General features: G+C 46.9%; 1 protein-coding gene across 13 annotated transcripts in view; it reads left to right on the forward strand.

The window, feature by feature from the left end:
* The first annotated feature begins 427 nt into the window (after positions 1 to 427).
* Ptprt (protein tyrosine phosphatase receptor type T) overlaps positions 428 to 27,790 on the forward strand; it is a 1,144,051-nt gene continuing 1,116,688 nt past the window's right edge. For 11 of the 13 annotated variants that reach the window (XM_036185146.1, XM_036185142.1, XM_036185143.1 and 8 more), the window contains exon 1: positions 20,724 to 21,121. In XM_036185146.1, the coding sequence (XP_036041039.1) occupies positions 21,022 to 21,121 (100 nt within the window). In that variant the 5' untranslated portion in view covers positions 20,724 to 21,021. Of the gene's footprint in view, positions 463 to 20,630; positions 21,122 to 27,790 lie in introns of those variants that run through there. The other 2 variants (XM_036185148.1, XM_036185155.1) reach the window with 2 other exon arrangements.

The raw sequence follows: 27,790 nt of genomic DNA on the forward strand, positions 1-27,790 counted from the left end.
CCATAGTTAAAAAAATGGATTTAGGAAACATTATAATCTTTAGGTCAGCATAGCTACTTCCCTGGGTGTTTCATCATAACAGCTCAAATTTCACTCCAAAAGCAAAATGGGTAAGATTTTATGATGACAAAATAGACCTGCTATTAAACTTTTGCATCTTGCTCTTCTCATTGAGTGGGGGGGTATTTTCTACTATCATGATCCAAGATCTTTGAAATAGCTGTAAGGGGAAAAAGTGGTTTTTTTTTTCTCCTTTTCTTTTCATTAGTACCAACAATCAATGAATCTCACAGACAGTTTCCTACAATAGACTTTTTCTTTTTGTGCAGAAGAAAGAAAGCCCAGAGAAACTCAGTCTTCACCAGTCTGTGGTTCTGAAATTACTCAGAAGGACATGAAACAAAATAGGAAATTCAGAGAGATCAGTTGGAAAGAAAAGATAGTGGATGGTCAGAGAACCAGGTAAGTATTCACCAGGCTTTCTGTGATGTTGGATTAAGAAACTTACATAAGAGTCCTGGGAGATGAGAAAGACAAGGCACACAAAGTGTTTATAATACAGAAAAAAAGGAAAGAAAAGAAAACACAGATATCCTGAGTGCTAGCAGAGTGCCTTGCGTGGCCCCTCTTGCCATAACAAACTCATTGACAAGGACTGTCATTGACTGCGCTTTATCTTCCGTGTGCTACTCAGAGGGCACATGCCAAGTGCATCCTACGTAAATAGGAGGTTTACTTCTTGACCCTGGAGATCAATTCTCTGTCAAAGAGAGCTGGCTGATGGATCACCCTGTGGCTGCCACTGCATTGAAAATCACATCAAATGCCTGTTCAAGCACACTTCGGAATTATGCACTGGAATCTGTGATGGGGCTGGAGATGAATTGGGGAGAATGTGTCTTCATCCACCTAGCCCTGCATTCTGTCTCCCAGGGAACTGCTGCTGGGGCTCTCTGTGATTGTCATGGTTCCAGTAGTGGTAGGTTTGCCTTATGGACTTTGGAGCTTGAGTTTGATGCCAAGGTTTGTCTCTTTCCAGCCCTTTGATCTTGGGCAAATAATTCAACCTTTCTCTGCTTCCATTTCTTTATGAACACCTTACTCCTTCATAGGGCAGGGTCTGGCTCTGGATTCTCTTGGGGGAATGACCCTGAAACAGAGTTTAAAGGCAAATGATCATCTGGGCAATGAAGAGAGAACAGAGGACTCATCACAGGAAAGCAGCATTAAATGGTGTCGCAGCTAGTTAGTTAATGCCTTAAGTGAGTGGAACTTACTCCTGCTGAGGACACTGGGGGATTCTGTTGCCTCACAGTGGAGCACACACCAGAGTGGGTTGTTTGTACACCAGACCTCACCCACCCTTTATTAATGGCTATTTCCTTCATTAGAAATAAATGTGTAAGTGTACACCTGTGTGAGTGTGTGTATATGTGTGTGTGTGTGTGTGCGCGCGCGCGCGCGGGCAATGGAGCAAGTGTATGAAGGAGAGCTCTTTCAGTCCCTGGTACTTATGGATTGCTAAGCAAAGTAGACTCTGGAAAGTAGAGAAAACTCACAGGCAAAGTAAAGCATGGCTGACAGCAGACACCAGGTGGTGAGAGTGAAGGGCCATATACAGGGCATCTCCAGGCAGCTAAGATTAATTGAGCTTCTTGTTCTACCACTGTCTTACTTAGGGTCTCTATTGCTATGAAGAGACACCATGAAACTCTTATGGAGGAAGAACATTTAATTGGGGTGGTTGGTTTACAGTTCAGAGGTTTAGTCCATTAGCATCATAGTGTGATTTGGTGGCATGCAGACAGACATGGTGCTGGAGAAAGTGGCTGAGAGTCATACATCTTGGCTTGAAAGCAACAGTCTGTCTCACTTGATGTGGCTTGATCATATAGGAGACCTCAAAGCCTGTCTCCACAGTGACACACTTCTTCCAACAAGGCCATATCTCCTAATAGTGCCACTCCTTTTGGGGGCCATTTTCTTTTAAACCATCACAACCACATTCAGAAAAATCACTGGAACAAAATGAGAACTCCTTATAAAACATGACTGGCATTGAGGTAAGACCACTGTGCTTTGTGATTCCTTGTACTAGGCTGGGTTTTCTTCATGTTTTTAATTCTTTCCTTTGAGACAATGGAAGCTTATTAAGACCTTGGTACCTTCCCAGTAGCTAGAGGCCCAAGTGGTTTCTTGGAAGATAATTCTATAAATGTCAATTGGGTGTACTGATAGTTTACATCAGAGGGAATGTCACCATGTGGCTGATATGATGAACAGTCTGCTTATCATTGAGATAAGCCATCAGTGAACGTGGAATTCATTCAGCACTGGAGGTCAGGTGAATCATGTTATGCTGTATAACAAACAGGCCCTGGGTGTTTGTGGGTGGACAGGCATCAACACCATTCTTATCTCCTCTCTTCACTGAGCCTGGCCTTTGCACTCACTGAAGACAGGCTGGTGAGGGTAAAATGGAGAGTCATAGCTGCGACCTTAGCACAAGACCCAGCACAAAGGGGCCAGTGCTAAGCAAACCCCGCCAGCTTCATGCTTCCAGCTTTCTCTTCACTTGAAACACTGCCTTCTTCCCCACAAGTTCCTCCTGCCTTTAGACTTTCCATGTTCTCTCAAGTCTACAGTAATCGTTTTTATATAACTTCCTGAATACTTTGAGTTCCTCCATGGTGGGCCTCAGTCTGCCCCGTATTATGCTTAATTATGCCCTTGTCAGATTTAACCACTCAAATCCCTTGGGTGGTTCCAAAACGCACAAGATATTCTCTTCCATCCTGGGAAGCAAAACGCAACTGAAGGAATGTGGGTCTTGGGGGGAGGTAAGTAGTAGGGGGAGGGCTGAGGTTAGTTCCAGTGTGAGAAAGTCACTCCCTTAATGCAGGTTTTCAATAAATGCTCCAGGAGTGAGAGAGGCTCTTTTTTTTTTTTTTTTTTTTTTTTTTTGTCTCTACAAAGTAGACATTCACATAGGAATGCACTCATTACCAGATAAGTTGTGTCACACTTTGCCATGCTAATCCATCCTACATGGCTCTCCAACTCTTTTTCTTCAACTGTGACCAATGCTCTTCCGAGTTCAGGAACTTCCTCTGGGTTTTCACTGTCCTAAGGAAAATTCAATGAAGTTTATACTTTAAGAAAGTCCTGGGGCTGAAGAGGTGGCTCGGGGGTTAAGATCACGTGTTGTTTTTCCAAAGGACTTGAGCTCTAGCACCTAGGTCTGGCAGCTCACAAACATCTGGAACTTCAGCCTTGGAGGACACACACACACACACACACACACACACACACACACACTAGCACTATAGGACTATAGAATATCAGCTTCTGACAGAGATCCAGAACCACTTGGTATACCCCTGCAGTCCATTCCTATCATTTAATACCGACAAGGGAAAGTCCATGGGTCTAGGACATAAGGTCAGTGGTGCATCAGGCCTGGATTCCAGGTCTCCTGAGGTCCAGGCTAGTGTGACGTTCACCCTCAGCAAGCTCATCAGGGCACAGACCTAACTACAAAGTCACAGGATAGCTTCTTGTTGGAAGTTGGCTGAAATCTCCCTTCTCCCTGCCATGGTAACCATTTTCATAAGGTTTATCCCCCTTTGGCCTCTGATCTGCGGACTAGATAATTAATCAGGCTTTTGAATAATTAAAACTGTTAAAAATGCTTTTGTACCTACTAAAATTGCTCCAGTAATTACTGCCTTATCGAGAAACTGATTCCACAGAACAGAATACCTTCTCAGCGATAGAAAATGCTTCCACTCGAGGCTCTTCAGATTCAGAAGTTGAGGGGGGAGTGATTGTTATGCAGCTAGGCCCTTTGAAGTTGAACAACATCACATCTTTACAGAACCCTCTCTCCTTCTAATGGGTGAATAGATTGTGTTTTATTCCTGGCTTCCAGAGCTATCTGTAAATGTGATCATTAATTAAAATATTGGATTGACTTCTTGGAACCATAGTATGCCCTTGGGCCTTTGGGTGGCATCTTTCCAATTGGATATTTGGTTTTCTTATTGTTTTTGTAAGACACAGTCTTCCTGCCTCGTCCTCCCAAGTCCTGGGATCACAGAGGTGTGTGTGTGTGTGTGTGTATGTGTGTGTATGTGTATTGTAATACACAATTGCAAAGCTGGGAAAATTAGGGAGCTACCTAGGTAGGTTAAAGTAGGTGTGTATGTGTATTTACAGACCTCCATCCTCTGCCAGGTACAAAGAAATCAAATTCTGTGGGGGGACTTGATCGTGTGGATTGATAGCTTTTAGTTATGAGGTTTTGTTTTTGTTTTGTTTGTTTTTTTTAAAGATAATCCTAACTATTGTCAGTGAAATAAAGGCCATTTTATTTCCAAATATACTTTATATAGTTGGAACAGCAAACACAGTGACTAGCTAGTGATCTCAGCTATGGCTCACCAGTGGGCTTCCCTATGTTTTCTCTTTTGAGGCAGGGTCTCACTGTGTAGTCCTGGCTGGCCTAAAACTCCCTCTGTAGACCAGGCTAGCCTTGAACTCACAGAGATCTGCCTTTCTCTGCCTCCCAAGCATTGGGATCAAGTTGTCATGTTGTGTTCTCCACAAGTGGTCTCCTTTCATCTACATATCCTGCTTGTCTACCTTTTAAATAGGTCTGGGATTCCACTGTCTTCATGGAAGCATCTATTACTTATCTCTGAATGAAAAACAAGGTATGACAAATAAAGAAACTTACTCTTGGGCTTGGGTACTGTTAGATAGCAGCACACACTGGCACAGCGTAGAAGTGTAGCCCAGCTGTTCTACCAAACAGTAAATGCTCAGGACAGAGGAAAGCAGGAGTTCTTGGAGCCGTGAGTGTAGGGACAGGGCAACCAAGAAAGTTCTACAATGCTATGTGTGGTGATTTGAATAAGAATGGCCCTTGTAGGCTCATATATTTGAGTGCTTAATCATCAGGGAGTGGCACTATTTTTTCTTTTCTTTTTTGATTTATAAATTTTAAAAATTCATTTTACATACCAAGAGTACCTTTCCCTCTCATCCCTCCTCCCACTCCCCTTTGCCTCCCCCTCAACCCACCCTAAAGGGTAAGTCCAGGCAGGACCAAGCCCCTCCTCCCTGCACCAAGGGTGAACAAGGTGTCCGACCACACATAATGGGATCCAGAAAGCCAGCTCATGCACCAGGGATAGATCCTGATCACACTGCCAGGGGCCCCTCAAACAGACCCAGCTACACAACTGTCTCCCACAAGCAGAGGGTCTAGTCCGGTCCCATGCAGGTTCCGCAGCTGTCAATCTAAAGTTCGTGAGTTCCTATGAGCTTGGTTCAGTTGTCTCTGTAGATTTCCCCATCATGATCTTGACTCCCCTGGCTCATATAATCCTGCTTCCCTTTCTTCAGCTGGGCTTCTGGAACTCTGCCTGGTGCTTGGCCGTGGATCTTTGCATCTGCTTTCATCAGTTACTGGATGAAGGCTCTATGATGACAATTGGGGGGGGGAGTGGCACTATTTGAGAAGGATTAGGAGATATGTGGCCTTGTTGGAGGAAGTGTGTCACTAGGGGTGAACTTTCAAAGGACCATGCCAGGCCAGGCTCTCTCTCTTGGCCAGTGGCCAAGATCATCAGGATATAGCTCTCAGTTACTTCTGCAGTGCCATGCTCCTGCCATGATGATAATGGGCTAAACCTCTGAAATAGTAGGCAAGCCCCTACTAAATGCTTTCCTTTATAAGAGTTCCCTTCTTCATGGTGTCTCTTCACAGCAATAGAACAGTGACTGAGACACAGGAAACTGAGGCAGGAGTATTTTCAGTTTCAGGGCAGCCCAGGTTATACAGCAAGACCTGCCAAAGATAATAAACAAACAAATGAACAAAAATTCACATTGGTGTCTTAGTTAAGTTTCCATTGCTGTGATAAAGCACCATGATCAAAAGCAACTTGGGAGGAAAGGGTTTACTTCAGTTTATAACATTACAGTCCATCAGTGAAGAAAGTCAGGGCAGGAATCTGGAGGCAGGAACTGAAGCAGAAGCCATGGAGGAGTGCTACTTATAGTCTTTCTCCCTATGACTTGCTCAGATGTGTGGTTTGAAAGAAAGCAGCCCCAAAGGGAGTGGCACTACTAGGTGTGGCCTTGTTGGGGCAGGAGTGGTCTTGTTGGAGGAAGTGTGCCACTGTGGGGGTGACCTTTGAAGTCTTTTCTCAAGCTTCACTCAGTGTGACAGTCAGTCAGCTTCCTGCTGCCTTCTGTTCAAGGTGTAGTACTCTCAGCTCCAACACCACATTTGCCTGCTCAACATCATGCTCCCTGTCATGAGGATAAAGGACTGAACCTCTGAAATGGTAAGGAAGCCACCCCCATGGAATGTTTTCTTTATAAGAGTTGCCATGGTCATGGCAATAAAAACTCAGACTAAGACATCAGACTGTTTTCTTATATAACCCAGGACCACTTGCTGATGGGTGGCACCACCCACAGTGATCTAGGCTCTCCCACTTCAGTCATTAATGAAGAAAATGCTTCAGCCTACAGGTCAATCTGCTGGGGTGTTTTCTCATTTGAGTTTCCCTCTTCTCAAATGACTCCAGCATGTGTCAAATTGACAAAACACTACCCAGTCCAAAGAGAATCCATAAGAGGTAAATCTAGTTGGCTGTGGTAGGGGCCAAAGTAGATGAAGCTGGAGCAGATGGTCAGACAGAACCAGGAATCTACTACAGAATGAAGCCCACCCAGCATTAATAGCATAGATTTAAAGCAGGAACTCAGGTACTAGTTCTTAACCTGTAGGTTTCAACTTTTTGATAAACCCCTATCTCCAAAATATTTACATTATGATTCATAACAGTAACAAAATTACAGTTATGAAGTAGTAATGAAAATAATTTTATGGAATTATTATATATAATATATAAATATTATATATAACAATATATTGTATGCTTATATAATAATTATAACAACATAAAGAACTGAACCAAAGGGTCCTAGCATTAGGAAGGTTGAGGACCACTGCATTGGAGTGTGAGACAGGGTCCTATTTCTAGACCTAGGAGAGTAGCTGAGAGTCAAAAGGGCCCAGAAAACAGTGTTTAGATAGTCAGAGCCTTCATGGGACCAGCGATCAGACTGATCTGTCAGTTGTCACAGTTACCTCCAACCAAGGTCCCTTACTTCCCTTGTGACCAAGGGCAGGGCTGACCACAGTATCTGGGGAAAGAATGATGCCAGTGTGAGCCAGTGGGTGCAGGTTGGTTCGTGTGGGAGGATGTTTGTGGGATGGTGTGAAGGACATAATTTGATAGTAGTTAAGCACTGTTGGGCATGGTAACTTAGCAGTTGATGACTCCAAGAATAACAAGCAACATATAATTTTTTTCCTCTTGCTTCCACTAATATAGGGCTGTTTGACAAGATTGTTCAGGGCTGCTTTGATGGGCAGATGCCTGGTCTACAGCTCAACAGATTCACTGTTTTGAGTACTTGTCACACAGAACCAGTAAGGACAATGCAAGTTATGCTGCAGTAACAAAGGACTCCCAAGTAGCTGTGGATTAAAGCACAAAAATTTATTTATTGGCTCCTGCCACATGTCTACTTGGGGTTGTCAGGAAGCTCTACACACTGTTCTCATTCTGGGGCTGAGGCTGATGGGAGAGCCCCTGCCTGACACATGGCAAAGGCCAAGAGAGGAATGACTTAGTACTGCCTGCAGAGCTTCCATCTGGAAGGGTTTGCTGGCCAAAGGAAGTTCATGGGTCACAGCTCATGTCAAGGGTATAGGCAAATGTCCCTAGAAGAAGAACTGAAAATGTTCAACGCACAGAAATAATGCTTACCACACTCTCTTAATTTCCCAGCATATTTCTCAAGGAAAATAGACTCATTCTGTTTGGTGGGTACTCATGGCCTTTTTTCCCTACAATTTCCCTCTGACTCTCAGAATAAAATTAGCCTCTATGGCCACTGGGATGAGCATATGACTCAAGTTTGACAAGTCCTGGTGGTTCATCATTCAACAGCCATTGTTCAAAGGATGGCCATGTGACTAACTGGGATTCTTCCTAATAATGGTGAAGGAGGAAGGTACTGTTTTCTTGTTCTGATATGAAGTTGGGAGGATGTGCTCTCCATGCACTGCACTCCTTGGTAGTTAAGCAGAGCTAGAAGACACAGCTAATGCATAGAGTGAAGGGAAGCAGAGGCAGAGCCCCGCTGAGACCAATTGGTTCCCATGGCTCTACTGCTGTCCTTTGCATCCGGTTTGGTCCCAGGCCTATCTGTCTTCAATCCCACACCTTACCCTTTGACCTGCATGGCTCCATGTGCAGAGGGGCTGGCCCCTGCTGCTGACTTTCACCGGACTGCTCTGTCAGCTGTCTTCCTGTGCTTTAGACATTGGAACACCCAGACGTGGATGCAGAGGGGCAGGGATAGTTACATGGATGGCAAGGGAAGTGAGAGACCAGCAGGAGACTTACAGGTAGCCCAGACATGACAAGGAGTGCAGGGCTGGCCTGAACAGCCTGAAGCCCCGGGTTTTCTCATCCTGGGAATGGCAGGAGTTTGGCTGTCCCCCTGCCTTGCTCAGGCATCAACAGACCCCAGCAGATAGGCTTCCCCTGGTACAGATGTGCCCCAGTGCATGTAGGAAGTCTTCTAGTCTCTGTTCTGCGTGATTTCTCCAGCAGCACAGGGGTAACCTTGTTGGTTCTAGCTTCGCCTGGGCAAACCTGGCAAGGTGCCAGTTTTCATACATTAATACCTTCCTGTGCTCCCAGACCTTCATTCTTAACTTCTTTTCCCATTGCCAGACTAGTGCGCAATTATGACCATACTGGGACAAAGTCTATTGTGCACTGGCCTGGGGGTGGAGGGGTGAAGGCAGTGGCAAAGTGGAGGCCAAGCATGGCTGGAGCTGAAGGAAGATTGTGAGTGGCAGTGAGTAAGACTGGAAAGAATACCCGGGAGACTGTGTTGGAGGACAGCTTGTTTATTAGGAGGGGGCAGGGCATAGTTATACCCCAGGAAGAATGGCCTGTTAGATCTATGTGGTGGTATGCTATTGGTTGGGGCAAGAACATTGGGAGTGCTTGAGCAGCAGGGGCCAGGGGAAAGAACCTTATAAAGTCATATATAGAAAAGAGAGGAAGTCCAGCCTGGGACATTTCAGCAGTCAGATAAACTGCAACCAGTCCTTGTAGCCTTGGAGATGCATGAGCTTATCACTTCCTACATGCACTGGGGCACATCTGTACCAGGGGAAGCCTATCTGCTGGGGTCTGTTGATGCCTGAGCAAGGCAGGGGGACAGCCAAACTCCTGCCATTCCCAGGATGAGAAAACCCGGGGCTTCAGGCTGTTCAGGCCAGCCCTGCACTCCTTGTCATGTCTGGGCTACCTGTAAGTCTCCTGCTGGTCTCTCACTTCCCTTGCCATCCATGTAACTACTTTCCTGCATTGAATGGTCTCTGTTGTGAGGATGTGAAGCACATCTGTTTTCCAAGGTTAGATCTTCACTCATCAACTGCTGTTTGGTGAGGAAAGTCAACACATTTCCTCTTTGGCTTAAGTCTCTGTTGCTTATAACACAGCAAGTCTGGATGGATGCAGTGGTCAATGGTTGTAGTGGTCAATGGGTGCAGTGGTCCATGGATGCAGTGGTCAATGGGTGCAGTGGTCAATGGATGTAGTGGCCCATGCCAGTTCCTGTTTCTCTCACTCTGTTTTCACTGCAGAGTCCTTGATGACTTCATTCTGCCGTCGAACAAGCAGATATACAGACAGGGTGTTTTCTCCTTACTCTCCATCAGGCTTCTTTTCTTTTAAAAATATTTATTTGTGTGTGTGTGTGTGTGTGTGTGTGTGTGTGTGTGAGAGAGAGAGAGAGAGAGAGAGAGAGAGAGAGAGAGAGAGAGAGAGAGAGAGAGAGAGAGAGAGAGAGAGATGAGTTTGTACATGTCCAGGAGGCTGAGAAGAGGGCATCTAATTCCCTGGAGTTGGAGTTACAGGAGGCTTCAAGCTTCTTGATGTGGCTGCTGAGAATCAAACTTGGGACCTCAAGAAGAGTAGCAAGAGCTCTCAATCACCCATCCAGGCCATCTGTCCAGCTCAGGTTCCTTTTCTTGAAATGGAAATTGACCCAGGCAAGGATTCCCACAGTTGTGGCTCAGGGGTGGCAAGTCTGGAAAGAAGGTGAGGAATGAGGAAGGCAAGTGTCCACACAGGTCTTGACATGGCCTCAATGCTGAGCATGCTTCTCCAAGCCAGGCTTGTCAGGAAAGAAGAAGCCATGGGAAATGAGCTACAGGCATGTCTACTCATTGTGATCCAACTCAAGCTGTTGCTGCTAATTGCTACACATTTTGCTAAAGGTAGTAAATAGGAATCATTCCTGTGTCCTTAGAGACCCAGGCGCCATTCAGTATTCATGGCAAATATATCACCGAGCTTCATAAGAGAATCATTTTAAAACAAAGCTTGGTCAGCTGTTTAATAATTTACTGATAGTGACAGCAGGGAGAATATCTAATAACCAGTGAGATTGGCTTTCAAATAGAAAATAAATTCACGTGAGAAGAGTTAGAGGAGGAAAGAGAAGGGGCTAGGGTGGGACACATTATTAACTGCGAGGAAATATTTAACATTTGTCAATTGCTGATTGTTTTTGGAATCCCATCAGGATACAGAAGCCCAATTATGAAGAGGTTGCACAATTTCATGTATTTCATTTTAAGGCATTCATAGGGCAATGATGTTCTTCTCCCAGGAAACAAGAATTAGACAGACTGATTGGTCTCAAATCCAGGCTCCAGGAGGAGAGACTGACTCTACCAGGTCCCAGGGTGGCATTTACCCTTGTCAATCTGGGGACTTTTTTTGTTTTTTTATTTTTTTATTTTTTTATTTTTTATTTTTTTTTATTATTATTTTTTGGTACTGGGTGCTTTCTGTGATCATGATCACATCTCAATTGTCTGCGGAGTAGGTGAGTATTGCTAAATTCTTTCCCCAAGGGAGAGGTGAACACTGCCTACTCAAGGTATGATCCCATCAAATTCACCCCCTGGGAAACAAGGAGTTGATTGGGCTTATATAGAGAGCATAGGAAAGGGGTTGCACACAGGAATTCGGGTGACCCCAAAGCAGGTGGCCTAGGAAGTTTAAACCTAGCATAGATGATGGGATCCCCAGGGCTGCATAGGTAGAGCCCCCTCCCCCTAGTCTCCAGTCCATATACTTCAAGGCCATGTGTAGTTAAGGCTAAATTGCATACAAATGGCTGGGAAGGACAGGATGCCGCAAGTTCAGTGACCCTTTCGGAGAGAGAATGTCAGCAGCCAACAGGCCTAGCTGTGACGATCTTTGTAAGCAGACACTGCTGTTCTTAGGAAATGGTGATGGTTTGGCTGAGAGGATAGAGCTGTGCATCACTGAAGGCTGAGACATCCATAAAGCAAGGGCTGAGGTAAAATAAAATCAGTTCAAGTCATGACTGTACATCCTACTGCTCTTGGGAAAAGAGAGCCCAGAACTTACTACAGGAGTTTTGGCTGCTGAGTAAACTGGATCCTATTTGTTTTTGCATATTGCTCAGGTTCTATAGAAATGTCTGTGAAATGAAAAGGGGGTTGAGATGGATGCGCTCTGAGACCTCTGATGATTCAAACACTCTTGGCTCATGATTGGGAGATGCAATCATAGTGACTTAAAGGGTCCAGGATCTGTTGAAAGGAAAATAAAACCTACAAGCAGCATCAGTCCCTATTCACTGAATGCCTTGTGCCTCAGTCCCCTCACTGGTAAATGGGAAGAGTAGGTGAGCTCTGGGGTCAATGATGACCACATGGCTCAGAACAAGCACACAGAAACTCCTTACTATTAACAGCCCAGAAGTGGAAAAACCAACAGTGAAGAGTCCCTGAGGAGACCCATCTTTAGGCCTCAGCATCAGAGAGAGATTGTAGTGTTTTCAGTAAAGGAATATTGCACACCCCTGCACAGTCTGTCAGCCCCTTTCTCAGAGCATAGGGGACTCTGTCCTCAAGCCAGTCACCAAACATGTTACTCTGGGGACAGGATCACAGATAAGGAAGCCCATCTCCCCATTTCCAGGTGGCGGGTTTTTGCATGTCTTTATATCCCAAGTTTGCAAGCTCACTTCTTCACGTCCATTTTAGCCAGTTGCCTTCAGTTATTAGTATGTTTTAGCTTGTACACATAATGATTTGCCAACAGCTTATGTGGCAGAATGGCCAACTAAATGTGTGGAGCCTGACCTGTGGTACGCATGAGCTGTCTCCATGAGCTTGAGTTCTCCACCTTTCCTCCAGCTGGGTCATGTGGATAGGTGATAGATTCACTGCCAGCATTCTGGGTGAACTGTATTTCCACATAGTACAATAAACTAGCCCTTAAGGGGAAAAAACTCTGTTTCCTGGAACTTAAGAATTATATTTATTTTACTGGGTTAGCTGTGAAGACACTGGTTGGTTGCAAACATTTTTGAAAAGACAGCATCCATGATTTGAATAGAGGAAAGGGAGGCTGTGGAGAAATCATACAGTCTTTGTGAGTATGAGGTTTGGGATGAATGTTATATAGAGAAGAGGAGATAGAGGGCACAGACCCTGGACAGCTGATTAGGTTGTTTTCCTCACATACTACAGAGGTTTAGGGGCATTTTGATGTGTAGGTGAAGTAAATTGATGGTACTGGGCTGTCTAGGAACACTGAGAGAAAAATGCCTTCTCTACCCTACTCAGTCTTCCTGGTTGAGTTGTTATTGAGGCTGTCTTCAGTACACAGAAGTGGACAGTTACTTAGGGTGGCTGGCCATAGTTTACCTTCCCCAGCTCTTGGCAAATTGATTGGTTTAAGAACCACATCAGGCAATCCGTGTCTTCACTGGGTCTGTGCATTGGATAGAATTTGAGAGAGTAGTACATGAAATCCTAGTGTGTGTGTGTGTGTGTGTGTGTGTGTGTGTGTGTGTGTGTGTGTGTATGTGTGTTGGTGTTGTTCCTCCAATGCTATTCACCGTTTTTTATCATTATTGTGTTAGAGTCTCTCACTGGCCTGGTAACTCATCAAGGAGACTAGGCTGGCTGGTCAACAAGTCTTAGGGATTCACATTTTTGCCTCCTCAGTGCCAGGATTATAAGAATGTGCGATTAGTTCTGGCATTTTCATTTTATTTTCAGTTATAAATTATTTATTATTATTATTATTATTATTATTATTATTATTATTATTATGTGTGTACATCCCAATGTGCATGTGCTTGCACACATTTGAACACATGTATGAAACATGAGGACAAATCTGTGGAGTCGGTTCTTTCCTACTTTATATGGATTCTTCAGATCAAATTTAGGTCTCCGGGCTTGCAAAGCAAGTGCCTTTACCCACTGAGCCTTTGTGCCAGCCCCTAAGCCTGGCTTTGTTTTTCTAAATGTGGATTCTGAGTATGGAACTCAGGTCCTGGGCTTGCAAGGGAAGCACTTCATTGACTGAGCCATCTTCCCATGCCCAGAAGGTTTCATTTCTTGACAAGGGTACCAATCTGTGAAGACGATATTCAAAGAGGTCATTGTTCAACTCCTCTAGTTACTTACCCAGAGAAGGCTAGCTAAGATACAGAGAGGAAAGAAAGAAAAGAGTAGGGGGAGGGAGGAGGGGGGGGAAAGGGAGAGGGAAACTTCATACTGAGAGAAGACAGCATCATGGGCAGGCAGGCTAGTAAAGGCTCTGATCCCTTCATGGCTGCTCTCTGTGAGGTGCTTCTGGTGGTCTGATCACAGTAAAGTCCTTTCTGTCTGTGTCATCCTGAACATAGCCATCCTCTTGTATTCTTCGATGAGAGTTCCCTGGGCTCAGTCTGATAAACAGGGCAAACATCAAGGCTTTTCTCCAAAGTCCTGCGTTTGTGAGCAGGAAGTGACCGAGAACTCTTGAGTTATTACCAAAAGCATTTGGTTCCTGGCATTTGGGACAGCTGGAAAGTTTCACCCTGGAACATCTTCTCATCCTGCATCCCTGAGATCCTTACTATGAGCCCTTTTGGATGAGTTTACTTCCTTGCAGATCTTTATAAATGAGGCATGGATATTCTTTTTTGGGAATAACTCATCCTGAATGTATTTGATCTTGGCAGGTAAACTTGGCTATAGTCACAAGCATCATTTATTGAGTGTTAATTGGGGATAGGCTTTGGAGACCTGAGGGTGTAAGAGACACAATCCTGGTACTCTCAGATACTGCTGTAGAGAAGGGAGACCTGCAAACGAAATGAAGGGAAATCCAAACAGTCTAGCCTATGGACGATGCTGCCCAAAGTTGGTCCTTGAATGGACTGGATGCCCAGATAAGGATTTTTACTCTGACATCCCAGAGAGAGTGGGCTGCACAGGCAAAGGCCCAGAGGGAGGGAATGGGAATCTGTACTGTGTGCCTTGGAGTAAAGGACATGTTTGAACAAGGTATAGAGCAAATAAAACTGGAGCACAGAACAAGCATCACTAAAAGCCTCAGTACGTCCCGGTCTGTTTAAACACATACTCTTTCAGGTCTCTTAGCAGTTGCCTTGGCTATTCCGGTACCCCGGATGTCCTTCCTTCTCCACTTGATAAAGACTTCCCTGGAGAGGGGATATTAGGGAGAGGTGGGCTCAGGAAGGCTGCCCAGCCACTGGAGGGTCCTGCTGGTTGTAGTTAGGGTTGAGAATGTCATGCTATGGGCAGCAGGGAAGTAGTGTGGGTTCTAAGCTGGTAAGTGACCACTTGTGGAGTATCTTCTAAACAACCATCATGGCTTCTGTTTGTGAGAAGGGTTGGGCAAAATGATAATAATGGCAACCAGGAACTAAAGGTGGAGTTCAGTGGATAGAAAGGAGTAACAGGTTTAGGTTTCATTGTGATGGGTTCCATCCCTATCTGGAAGCTTCTGGAATCCAGATTTCTAGTCAGGGACTTGTAGAAGGGCTAAGAATCCTGAGAAACTTTAAGGTTCCAAAAAGATACATAGCTGGGTGGTGGTGGTGAAGTTTTAATCCCAGTAGTCGGAAGGCAAAAGCAGGTGGATCTCTGTGAGTTCAAGGACAGCCTGGTCTGCAGAGTGAATTCCAGGATAGTCAGAGAAACCCTGTCCCCTGAAACCAAGCAACCAACAAACAATACAAAGATAAATATCCAATCCCAGGACACCAGGCTACCGTGTGAGTACTGGCTTTTTCTCCCTAACTTTATCGAGAAAGACACTTGGTTGGAAACAAGACCCAGACTTGAGCACTGTCCTGTCCCCAGTGTGCTGTGTAGTCTCCCAGCCTGAGCTGAGGATGGGGTCACCTGTGGATGGGGACATCCCCCACTGTCCAGCAGTGTCCAGGCAAATGTGAGTGGCAAGCCTCCATGGCCCATCTCTCAGCTCCCTTTTTAATTAAGAGAAGCAGCTGTTTCCTAGACTCCCCTTGGGCAAGATGCAGAGATGCAGTCCGAGCTATAAATTCAGGATACCCGGGTCTACTTGCCAATGGTCTGGACCACGTACTGGTGTTTTGGCTCAAAGAGAAAGCAGCTGGCTCTCCATGCTAAGCTGCCATCCAGGTGTCCGGGAGAGCTGGCCTAGGAGTCAAGGCTGGGATGGGATGGTGAAGCTCAGACTTGGAGAAGGAAGAAGGGGCAGGAAATGATCTCTCTTGAGTAGGCCAGGCCCTATGGTAGGTGTGTTTACATTCATTACTTACTTAATTCTCACATCAGCTCAGTGAGGTGAGGATAATCACTCCGATTTCACAGATGGGGAAACAGATTTGGAGAGGGAAAGTGCCTGGTTTGTGGTGGCTCCCGGTAGTGAATGAAGGTGTGAGGAGTGGGCAGGTTCTGAGACCTCCTGGGAGAGGCTGTCACTCATGCAGCTGAGGAGAGGAGCCAGGTAAGGCAGGACTAGAGATGACAGCCAAAGGGAGGGTCTATGGAATCTGGGAGTTCTTCCCTGGCGCCTACCCAACCTCTCAAGGAAGTGCATCCAGGCTGAGTTCAGGTGGAAGTGGTGGCAGTGGAGGTGGGTGGATGGAGGGTGGGGAGAGCCAGCTTAGGAGGGGGAGATCACACTACGGCAGGGTTAGTTGGGCATAGGGGAGATCTTTCTACCCACAGGGGTCTCCAGCTAAAAATGGGTTTTTCCATAAAAGCCTTCTCTTAGACAGCAAGATAATTGGCTGATCCATGCCTTTACAGAACCAAATTGCTGGGTCAGGAGGTCACACTTGAATCATACTTATGAGTTCTAAGTTGCAGTTGGCTTATTTATATTTGGTCTTGACAGACAGCATTAATGCATATTAATGTCCCTACCATCAAAACATGACTTGAGCCAGAACTCCTGGCTCTGAGTGTGCACCGTGTGCATGGTGACTCTGCTAATAGAAAGGTTAACTTGTATTTTTGAATTATTGATGGTTGCTTGTTACTAATTTTTTTTCCTCAGAAAGGAGGAAATTATTAATGAAGAGATCATTGCCAATGTGTCTGACATCTATTAATGGTTTCATCTTGCAACCAGATTAAAAACGACAGCTGGTCCATGAATTTATGCGTGGAGGCAGCTCCAAATGTGCTGACAATTCCTCAGGAGGGTGGGACCCACAGGCGCCGGGGCCTGGGCATCCACGTGGGCATCTCTTGGTTGGCACAGCTCTGTGTTAGGGCTGTCAGAGGCTTCACTACAGAAAGAGCGAACAGTGTATGGCCTCTCTGCTGACATTGTTCCCAAGTCTTCTGTTACTCACAGGAGCCCATGAGCATCCTAGCTATGCCAGGTACTTACTGGCACTTCCCTCAGGAGTGTGTTAAAACAGGAATTCCCAACCTGAGTGTGGATCAGAATCCCCTGGCAGGCTGTCATGCAAAGATTCTCAGGCTCCGCTCCTAGTATTTCATAGGGTTGAGCCTGAAAACTTGTATTCAGAGTATTCCCAGGAGAGAGAGAGAGAGAGAGAGAGAGAGAGAGAGAGAGAGAGAGAGAGAGAGAGAGAGAAAGAGGAGAGAGAAGAGAGATTCCCCATTTGCAAATGAATTTTACTTCAATGGTTGTTAGACTGTCCTTTGAGACTTTTATTTAAAGAAAGGCACACTTCTTTTTTCTACAAAGGTAAGGACAGTAATGGCATGGGTGCCTATGCAAAATAGGAGCAGCCAAATGCAATCTGTCAACAAATAAATGAGTCTGTGTGCCAATAAAACTTTATTAATAAAAGCAAGTGGTGGGCCAGATATGAGTCATGCCCTGTGGTTTGCTCTCCTCTTCTCTATAGCACTGTTAACAGACATTTATGTAAAAGCATCCATAAGCAGTGTGTAAAGAACTATGTATGGCTATGACACACAAAAAAACTTTATAACATAGACAATGGGTCAGATTTTGGAGAGGTGTGGCAACCTCTGCCACAGAGCAATGTTAGTAGAGTTTTCTATAGCTGTGGAATTTGTCAGCTCCTAACATTTGTGGCCTCTGAGCACTTGAAATATTATTAAAGAGACTCAGACTGAAATTATGAATTATAACCTAAGTAGCAAGTGGCTACTTGTGTCCCAGAAAGAGGAGCGCAGCTATCCATGGTGTGTGAGGGGCCATTTAGCATCTTTTGACACAAGGCTTTTGTTTTTCTTGTCTCAGTTTTCTCATGTGTAAGAAGGGGATAAAACAGGAGCCACATCACTGGCCTTTCTGCATGGGCAAATGAGGTGCTTTGCCCTTGAGAGTCTTTTCCTGGTCACTGGTGGGCTGGGCGGCTCCGGTACTGAGTGAGTTTGGAGAAGAACCCATCTTTGTGCTTTACTGTTTTCTCTTCATGTATGTACTCTTTATCCAGGAGGGCAAAAGTCAACACTTGTTGCTCAGGCTGCAGCATAGTCCCATGGTCCCCAGCACACAGGGCAGGTGCAGCTCACGGTAAGAGGGTGCACCAAGCTTCCCACTTCTTGGAAACTGCCCAGTGAAGAGACCTGAAGTGACCATATCTGAACACTGTTGACCCCTGCTAGTGTTGGAAGGGAAGCCACTGTGCAGATGGGGAAGCGAAGAGAAGGCTTCTAAAGGTCTTGCCAAGCATCCTGCAGGCTATTGGAATAATGGCCCAGGGGGCCAGAAGCCTGCTGGGTGAGCAGCACTGGAAAGGGATGCTAAATGGAGTACTCTCTCCCTCTAGCCACCACAACATCCACCCCCACCCCCAGGCCTTTAGTACTGGTACAGAGTCTGCCTTGAGCTAGGGGCCAAGATGAAAGCACACTGTGGCTGGGCAGGCTGATGGAGTCAAATGGTTGCTTCTCCTTTCTAACAAGATATCCCTCACCTCTCTGTGCTGCCCATGCAGGAGGTGAGGAATTGACCCTGGGGCTCTCTGAACCCTGGCCCTCTGAGAAACTGTTCCTAAGAGGATACTCAAAGCACCACTGACTTTGTGCCAGCTCCCCCACCTCTTCCTTCAAGCCCCTTTGCCCACAGCCCTGGGTGAAGCATCCAGATGCATTTTGGGAACTATCTTCCAGGACAGATGAGTGGAGAGATGGCATCTCCCAGGTGGTGCACACAGGGAGACTCAAAGAGAAACTTACATCTGCAGGTGAGTTTACCAGGGTAGTGATGCAGGATGGATCTTCCAGGCAGAGGGAATGGTTGGTACAGTGTGGCAGTGAGGCCAGATGCCAAAGTGGGTAGAGCACAAGGCCTGGGGACCAGAGCACTGGGTAAAAAACAAGAGGACCCGGGTTTGTAACCCCACACTTGGGCAAGCAAGACCTGGTGCTATAATCAGGTCATGTTCCATTAGTCTGTCATCAAGAAATAGGATTATTTTCCTTGGGGGCCATGTGACCCCCATTCTGACTTTGGAACCTTGGCTACAGTGGTACAGCATCCTGTGGGATGGACTCAGTTGGTGGAAGGAGGGAGGGTTTGTGCACAGAAGATGCCCCGAGAACTGCTGTTTTATACTTAGAATGTCCAAGATGGGGACTGAATTGGCAGGAGCCCAAGGGAGTTGGGACAAGTTATATGGCTTACAGACCTCCTCCACCCCTCCTGGGTTAGCCTCTGCCATCAGCCATGGGTGGATCCCAGCTGTGGGCTGGAGTCGGGGGTTTTCAGAGGCTGTATTATAACTTATCTACCTAAGGCTAGGCCTGGATGGAGGATGGATGGATAAAACATTTGGCACTTTAGCTCTGAGTAGAAGGCATCTCCTGTTCCCATTGCTTCCCAGCGGCCAGGCATCTTGTGGCACCAGAGACTAGCAAAGGCTGTGGTACCCAGGCAAGTGTAGCATCAATATTAGCAAAAATTTTATGGACCTCCAAAGCAGCCTGCAAAAGATCTAACTCCCAGGCTCCCCACACAGACCACACACACCTTTCCCTGGAGTGAGGGCTGAGAAGCGGGATTAGGGGTGAGGGAGGAGGGTCCTCGTCCCTAGCAGGGTGCTTTGACCAGGCAAGTGTGGGAAGCACTGGAAGGACTAGTCCTAGTGTTAATCTTGAGGGAAGTGATGTCTGTGGAGGTGGTGGGAGGTAGCCCAGAGCTAGGTGGAAGCATTTGCCTGGAATTACAAGTGTGGGCTGGGAGACATAAATGGGCCCATGTTTAATAAAATTGTCCACCTAGGCAGACCTGGGTACCAGTGAGGCTCTGTGCACATTCTCTGCCAAAGCAACTCCAACCCAGAGCCCCTGGAAGTTCAATGTAGCCAGGGACCCTAAAAACGGGCACCAGGGGCTCTGGGTTGGAGTAGATCTTACTGCTCTCTCTTCCTTGTCCTTTGGGATGCTAACAAGGGAGTGGAGAGGAAGGAGGCCTTTGGCCAGGTAGCGAAGTCCTTACCAATCCCGTCAGCATCTCTAGATGTCCTTATCCTTGGCTTTTAGATACAAGACTCATATCCCTCCCCTGGTGGCAGTCTCTTCCATGGGATCCCTGAGCCCAGGCCTGTGAGCTGTGACAGGCACTGCCCTATGATCTATGGTTTTAGGTTTTCAGCCCTAACCAGGTCTTTGTTCAGACAAGGACGAAAAGGGGAAAAGCTACATGGTAGGGAGAATAGAGGAGGCAGCTAGAGAAGAGGGCGAGAGTCTCCACACCTGTGTGGGGGTGGTGGGGTTATGGGTTAGAGAAAGAGAGACGCTGTGATTAAGATGGGGTGTGCTGGACCACCGATTAGGTGATGGGGAAGAGGAAAGAGAGAGAGGGAAAGAGAAGGGGAGAATATGAATATGAGAGAATCTTAGGGTGTGCCAGAGACCCTTCAACAGCTGTCCCCAGCTTTGCGAAGAAGCACCCCCTCTCCCTCAATTCGTAGCCCCGCAGCATCCAGAGTTGATCGGGCCGCTCCCTCTCCCTCTTCCCCTCACTGCCCCCTAGTCACCTGTTCCCCCACCCCTACTTCAAAGGCTGTTCCAGGTTTCTTTCCTCCCCCATCGTCTTGTACCTGCGCCCCCGCAGGGTAGGCTGTAGACGATGCTCGGCTGGGTGGCATGGCGTAGGGAGAAGCGGCGAGTACCCCGCGGATCCAGTGGGTGCAAGAGCGATGTGTGTACGCGCGTGACTGCGCGCGAGCGGCCCCGAGCCGGCCAGCCCGGGAGAGGGTGCGTGGGGGAGCCCGCGAGTGGCAGCCGCGGGCGTGTGCCAGGCGCGGGCGTGCGCGCGAGGGTGTGTGTGTGCGCGGCCGAGGCGGAGCGCCCGGGCGGGCGGCGGCGACGGCGGCGGCGTTAGGACTCGGGGGACACCGCCCCCCCGGCCCCCGCGTCCCGCCCCCGCCCAGCCTCGCGCCTCAGTTCGCGCCGCGGCTGGGCTCGGAGCGCAACGGCGCCGGCTCCCGCAGACCGAGCTCAGCCAGCCCCGGGAGCCCAGCGGCGCGCACTGCCTGCAGCCGCGCCGGCGATGCGGGGCCGCCCCGCGCCCGCCCGAGTCCCGGCTCCGGCGCCCGCGGGAAGGGGCTGAGCAGCCCGCCGCCCGGATGGGGAGCCTCGGCGCGCTCGCCCTCTGCCTGCTCCGGCTCCTGCTCCTGGGGCTGCAGCGACAGCCGCTGCCCGGCGCCCGAGCGCAGAGCACCGCAGGTGAGTGCGACCGCCGGGCTCCCCGGCCCTGCGCCCTTCCCTGCAGCCTCGGAGGAGAAAGTTGGGTACACTGGCTAGGAGACGCCGGGGCCGAGTGGCCCGAGTGCCGTCCCAGCCTCCGGACGCAGCTGCTGCGTCCAGGCGTGCCCAGTCCTGCGCTAGGTCCTCTCTGGTCCCCTCATCGCCTTACTTTGCTGCCTCTTCCCCCACCCCCGGGGCAGGAGTAACTTTCCGCGGTTGTTGAGAATATTTCCACTTGCTGCCTCCCACTTGTCGGAACCTGTCACTCGAGTGTTTTGGGGCGGCGGGATGAGGCGCCGCTTCTCTCCCGGCTGGGAGCACTGTCACCCCGGCGGCTTCTCGGGCTGCGCGCGCTCTTGGAGTGGGGAGCACAGGTCCCTAGCAGGCCCAGGCTGCCAGGGCGGTGGCTTTTCCTTTCTCCTCGGAGACACTGAAGATCATCCAGTCTTGTTCTAAACACGCTGCTCCCCTTAGCCCGTCTTTAGCCGCTGGAGGTTCCTGTGGGAGTGTTTCTGTGAGTGACCCGCACAGCAAAGCTCCCACTTCACCTCGTGGCGCTATCCAGAGTAATGGGTACCCTACTAAGGTCCTTTGAGTGGGGTGGCTTTGATCAATGAGATCGTGGGCTTCTGAAAACTTCGGGACACTGTTTTGGTTTGCCCACAGGCTAGTTCCCCAGTGTGTCTGTCCCGTGTCTCCCTAGTGTTGACCAATAAGCTGCGGAGACCAGTGCCGGGGGTCTACCTAATTTCTAAAACTGGTAGGGCTGTCACCCCAGAGTTCCCCAGAGAGGGACGAAGAGGTCGGGAGGCGAGGTAGGAATGCCTCCAAGTTCAAAACCACCTCGAAGTTTCTTAGCACCTTTGGTTTCCTGAGTGACCACATTGAGCTGATGTTGTAGGGTCGGGGCAGGTTGAGGCAAGTCCGCCGGACTTAGCAAAGGGCTCCTTTTGGATTGCTAAGCAACAGCTGTGCTCACATGAGAAATCAAGGGAGGAAGAAAGAGAAAGGCAAGGCAAAGAACCTTCTGGAAGTGAAGGTCTTTAAACAGGCTGCGTTTGAGATTAAGACCCTTTGGAGTCACATTACGTTGGAAATGTCTTAGATTTTCTTCCCTGGCTTGATGTTAAAATGGAAACTGGACACAAGATGTTGGGAAAGGACAGATTGTTTCTGTGCCCGGAAAGTTGGGCGAGGAAATCACTCTTTTTGCGGTGTGTAAAGCTGAAAGGCTGGGACAACAAGCGGGAGAAGAGAGACAGCCGCAGCACCATTCTGAGGATGTTGCACAGCTCCTGTTTCCCTCCCTCTGGGGTCTGCCTAGGTGTGCTGTGTTAGTGAGGCGGCAGAAGGATGCTTGGGGCAGTCCTGAGGACCCGGGTATGATTTACGATTCTGGTTTAACTGTTCTCCAAGCCTTGGCTGGCCGGCCGCACGATGAGTACTCACGTTCCCTCAGCAGGAACCAGATCGAAAACATTCCACCACGAGTCTCAGACCTTTTTTTGGTAGCAGCTGTAAACCCAGAACCCGCTCCAGAAAGCTGTTCAGGGCTGAACTCACGCTCGTTCTTCATGCTCCCGCAAGGTGGCGCTCGCCCACAGCTATTAAATGCAAATCGAGCTGCTTTCATCTCAGGGATAGAACTTCGGTTCAATTTTTAAATGAGTAATGTGTTTATTCAGCAGCCTTTTGTTAAAACATTTAGGGAAGTGTGAGGAGGAAGCACCTTTTCTTTGTTTGCTGTTCGGAACACACGGGGAAGAAAAGCAATCGTGGAATACAGTTTGGGAAGAAATTGACTGTGAAGGCGCCATATATTTCCTTTGGTTCTACCTGGGCCCATAGCTTTTGCAAAGCTACAATAGCATATATTTAGCAAGCGGCTGCGCTGTTCCCGGGCTCCTTAAAGGAGTGGGATTAGCTTGTGTTTGTGACTTGGTGCGTTTTAAGCCCCGCTCACTTATAGAAATGGGGATCTTTTTTTCTATACATATCTCATCCTCTCTCTACTTTAATGCTAACTAGATCGTTTAAACTAGATTCTTCCGGGATTTTCTTTATGAACATCTGTAATTGTCGATGCGTTGATTTTGCAACTGTTGACTTGTTAAAACGGACTTATCTTTTTATTTTATTCCTCATTGTGGTATTGTCGGAATCCAAATATACTATGATTATGACTTTGGTCTCTTTTGAAGTATCTTATTTTAAACTTTCGGCAAGTCTGAGTAAATAATGCATTTTAAAACTCAGTAGTGTGTTCTCCATATTCCTTTGATCTGAAGATCCCCGGTCTCGAAAGCAATTTCCATTTGTAAGCTTACATCTAGGACACAGAGGATGATGGGTTTTGCCGTAACTGTTGGTCACAGTGTCCAAAAGTCAGAGTGGAAAGCTGTCATCAAAGGCAATTTCCTTCTTCCTCACTCTAATATGTGTTTCACGAACCACCACGCTTTTTTGTGAGGAATTATAGAAAAAGAAAAAAATATTTTAATAATAGTAAACAGCAAAACGTGATTTGGGATGAGGGAAGTAGATGATTAAGTAAACAGATAAGGGGCTAATTAGTCTATTAGTGGGTTTCAGTATTTCCAGTTAAAGCCAAATCTTAAAGGGGACTGACTCAGGGTGGCAGTTGTAAGCAATGTAATCATTTAACTCGATAATTGCTGCCAGCTACCTCCGGGGAACGTTTTCAGTACAGTTGAATTTTACTTTCTGTTCTGGATTGCTTGATTTGTTTCCCAATAAAAGAACAATTAATATGAAAACCTGGCTTTGATTCTGTTCCAGCAACAATAGCAAACACGAAATAAGTGCAGACCGCCTTCTTGGGTTGCACCCTGTATCCTTCTCTTCTATTTCAGTTCCTTCTTGTTTGTTCTAAGCACAGTTTCCACGGCTTCATACCACCAGCTGAGATGGTGTCTCCTGGAGTAGTGTAACCGTCACCTTTCAGAGCCATGATCAGAGGACATTACAGCATCTTTCTTTCAAGCACGGGATACTCCCATGACTCTCTGACTGCGTGTTGCTGTGGAAACAAGAGCATTGCTATGTAGGCAGTGGTCCTTGATAAATATTTATCGATGATGATGAAGAGATGGTAGAGTCTCAAAGCAACCAGGACGGGGAAGGGGGAATTGTGTTTGGGAGGCAGTGTGGCTTGGAGAACAGAATCTGAGTGTTGGAGCCTGACTTTCCTGGTTTGAACCTCTCTTCTGCCTTTTGTACTAACTGTGCCAGATTGGACAGGCTGTTCATTTTCTCAAGCCTCCAGCTTCTTATGTCCAAAGCCAGGGTAATTAGAGCTGCTCACTGGATTTTGTGAGGACTAAAGGTGGAAATGCATGAGAGAAGAGTGGGTATTCTGTCCAGAATGGGAGCTAAGTCCTTTACTCCCCCCTGGCATTGGTGTGTGCTTCTGTTGGTACCCAAGCTGGGGCTGGGGTGCTTATGCCAAGCCAGAGGATGTACTGATAAGGAGGTGGCTGGATTTCATGATGCTTTTTAGTTTTCCTTCCTTTATTCATTTTAAGGAGGGGGGTGGGTTTCTCAAGTCTCTGTTACTGTTTTTAGAAAGGGATTTCAAAGAAAATTCCCAGCAGATGACACTGGTCAGTTGGGTTGTTCCAGGGTTTGTGAAAGGAATGCTTAGTTTCCAACACATTTTGACCTTTAATTGACATCCATTTAAAAGTACAACTGATTATTATGCTAACGTATGTGGACCTGTGACTGTTGCCTCCTGACCACCTTTTCACATACAGTTCTCCTTTGTGACCAGGCTCTGTCCCTGTTCCTATCTCTTATTAACCCTAGAAATAAAGTGCCTGGTGCTCCGAAGCAGTGGAGAAAAGACAGTTTATAAAGTTGATAAATAAGCAAAGACTAAGAAAACATATAGTAGGCCATGGCACTCCAAGGAACAAATAAAAAAAGCTATGAAGACAAGCTGTGTCCAACAGGTGTTATGGGATTGGCAAACTCATAACAGAATCAGGTTTGGAAGCCAGTACTGTGTGGATATGAGAAAGTAGTTAGGACATCTTAGAAAATGGATTCAAATGGAGCCAGAGAGGAAGGAAGGCATGGGTTTTGAAAGGATCAATAACAATCAGATGTAGTTGAAAGAGATAGAGGTAAACTCGGATCCATAGTGTTGAGTTCAGGTGAGTCAGGGTAGACTGGGTGGGGTCACAAAACTGATGTGGAGAGGGATAGGGGGGGGAGAGAGAGAGAGAGAGAGAGAGAGAGAGAGAGAGAGAGAAATAGGAGAATGGGATTTATTTATTGCCTATGGCTAAGAGTTGCAGGTAATAAAGAGAATATCAAAGGTCAAGTAGGATTCTGGATATAGACACCCTCCCCAGTGGACCTACTGAAAGTGAATCTCAAATATATGGGAATAAATAAGGCAGAGAGATGGAAGGGAAAATTGTGAGTAATAAACAGGGACCATTACGGCCTGTTTTGCCCCCAGATTTCAGTGTGATTTTACTTGCCCTTCCCTATGTACACAAGGAGGGCTACTCAGGAGCCCCATTCCATCCGTCTCTAGTGAGTCTCTAATCAATGTTCACGGGTCTGCAGGGTGGACTGGGTGTTTCCCACACCAGTGTGCTGAATCTTCATTCATATCTGACTCACACATCCAACCACTGCATTGGAGTGGAATGTGCAGAGAGACCTTTGTGGTTGTTGACTATTCATCTTAAATTTTTTATTGGGTGCTGGTGGGAATAAAAAGCAGAAAAAGCATTTTGGTAATTAGTTTGGCAATTTCTTTAAAACATTAAACCTGCACCTGCTGTAGGATGACGCTCCCTTACTTTTAGGATCCAACCTGACAAAGATGAAAATATGTCCAGAGAAAGATGGGAGCATGAATGTTCACAGAAGTATTATTCATAGTCACCCCGAATGGAAAATAACCCACATGCTCATCAACTGGTGAATCCATCTAATCAGACATTGCTACAAATAAAAGGAGTGAGTTTCAGATATATGCTAGGACATATATCAGAAATTGTATGTCAGGTTAAAGTGTCTGGATATCTTTCCTGTTGTATGAGAAACTGAGACAAGGCAAACCCCCATGGAGATAGAGAACACTGGTTGCCCAGTTGGGCATAGGGAAGGGTTTCCAGCAGGTGGATGTGAGAGAAATTTTTGGAAGGATGGAAATACATGACCACTGGGAGGTGGTCATGGTTGTTCAACTCTAGGAATTGGCAGAAGATGTTAGAATGATATACGTACAGTGGATGGAATGTTGTGGAATAAAATCATTAAACTTTTCAAATTGTCTGAAGTGTGTGGTGGGACCTTGGTGAGCCATTTCTCTGCTTCCACATCTGAAAAGTGGGAATGCCACAGGGTGCCCAAGGGGATGATGGTCTTGGGGTGACTTACCTCTCATCAGTTTCCAAACTACTTTGCCGCAGGGTATTTGCAAGGCCTGTCCCTTTCAGTCTCTTTAATCTGTGAATTGAATCTCCGAACTAGTTGTCTCCTTACGCATCATTTTGGCAACAGTTAAAATGTTTAAAGCTATCAAGTTTTGGCAAAGAACCTGAGCAATTAGATGGCTCTATGCATTGGTGAGCAGTGAGGGTTGAAGCGGCCTCTTTAAATACTGCCTGGCAATGCCAGCCGACAGTGTAGATGTGCTTGGCAATGCCAGCCAACAGTGTAGATGTGCTTGGCAATGCCAGCCGACAGTGTAGATGCCGGTGCTTTGTAGGTGTTGTGGTTTGGTGGTAGTATTTGAGTGGGCAAGCGGGGGGAAGATAATCAATGAGGTGCTTCCTTTCTTACTGAGCCAAGGGTATGGCAGTTTAGCGGAAGTGTGTATACTCACCAGATAAGGACAGATGTAGCGCTTTTTGGCCCCTGGGTTTCCAGCTAAGATAAATAGCTATGGATTTGAGAAACCAAGCTCTGTATTGATTTTCTGCTTGTCTTTTTTAGGGGCTTCCATCAACTCTCTGGAAGAATGGTGGTGGTGGTGGTGGTGGTGGTGGTGGTGTGTGTGTGTGTGTGTGTGTGTGTTCTAGGGGTCAAACACAGGGCCTTGCACATACTAGGCAAGTACTCCATCACTGAACTACATCCCCAGCCCCTGGTTTTGGAAATGGGCTCTTGCTATATAATCCAAGCTGGAGACCTTCCTCTTCTGCTTCCCCATGTACCACATGCTTGACTCACATGCTGATCTTAAATCAGTGTTTACCAGTCTGGACCGTTTTGTCATCCTGAACTCACCTCAGATGGAATTTACAGAGCTCATCCCCAGCTCCTGCTTCATAGCATCCTCCAAGCCTGTTTCCCAGAACACCCCAGATTTCGCCTCACTCTTATTTGGTCCCACTGGGACTGAAAAAGAACATCAGACCAGAACTTGGTTTTGTGAATCATCCCTCTTGCATGGCAGGTGGTGGTGTATTCATCTCATGAGGACCATTCATTTGTCTCTTCCTTATTGAGAAAAGATGAATGAATTCATGAGTGAATTAATAAACAAACTCATATCAGCAAGCAGAATTTTTTTTTAAAGTTGTCTGATGTTGGATGGCCTTGACTTCCTCAACTGGCCATAATGATGACTTTTTCTGCTCACATGACTACAGTTTGGGCTGT

The sequence above is a fragment of the Onychomys torridus genome, chromosome 4 (assembly GCF_903995425.1).
Source record: "Onychomys torridus chromosome 4, mOncTor1.1, whole genome shotgun sequence".
Classification (NCBI taxonomy): domain Eukaryota; kingdom Metazoa; phylum Chordata; class Mammalia; order Rodentia; family Cricetidae; genus Onychomys; species Onychomys torridus.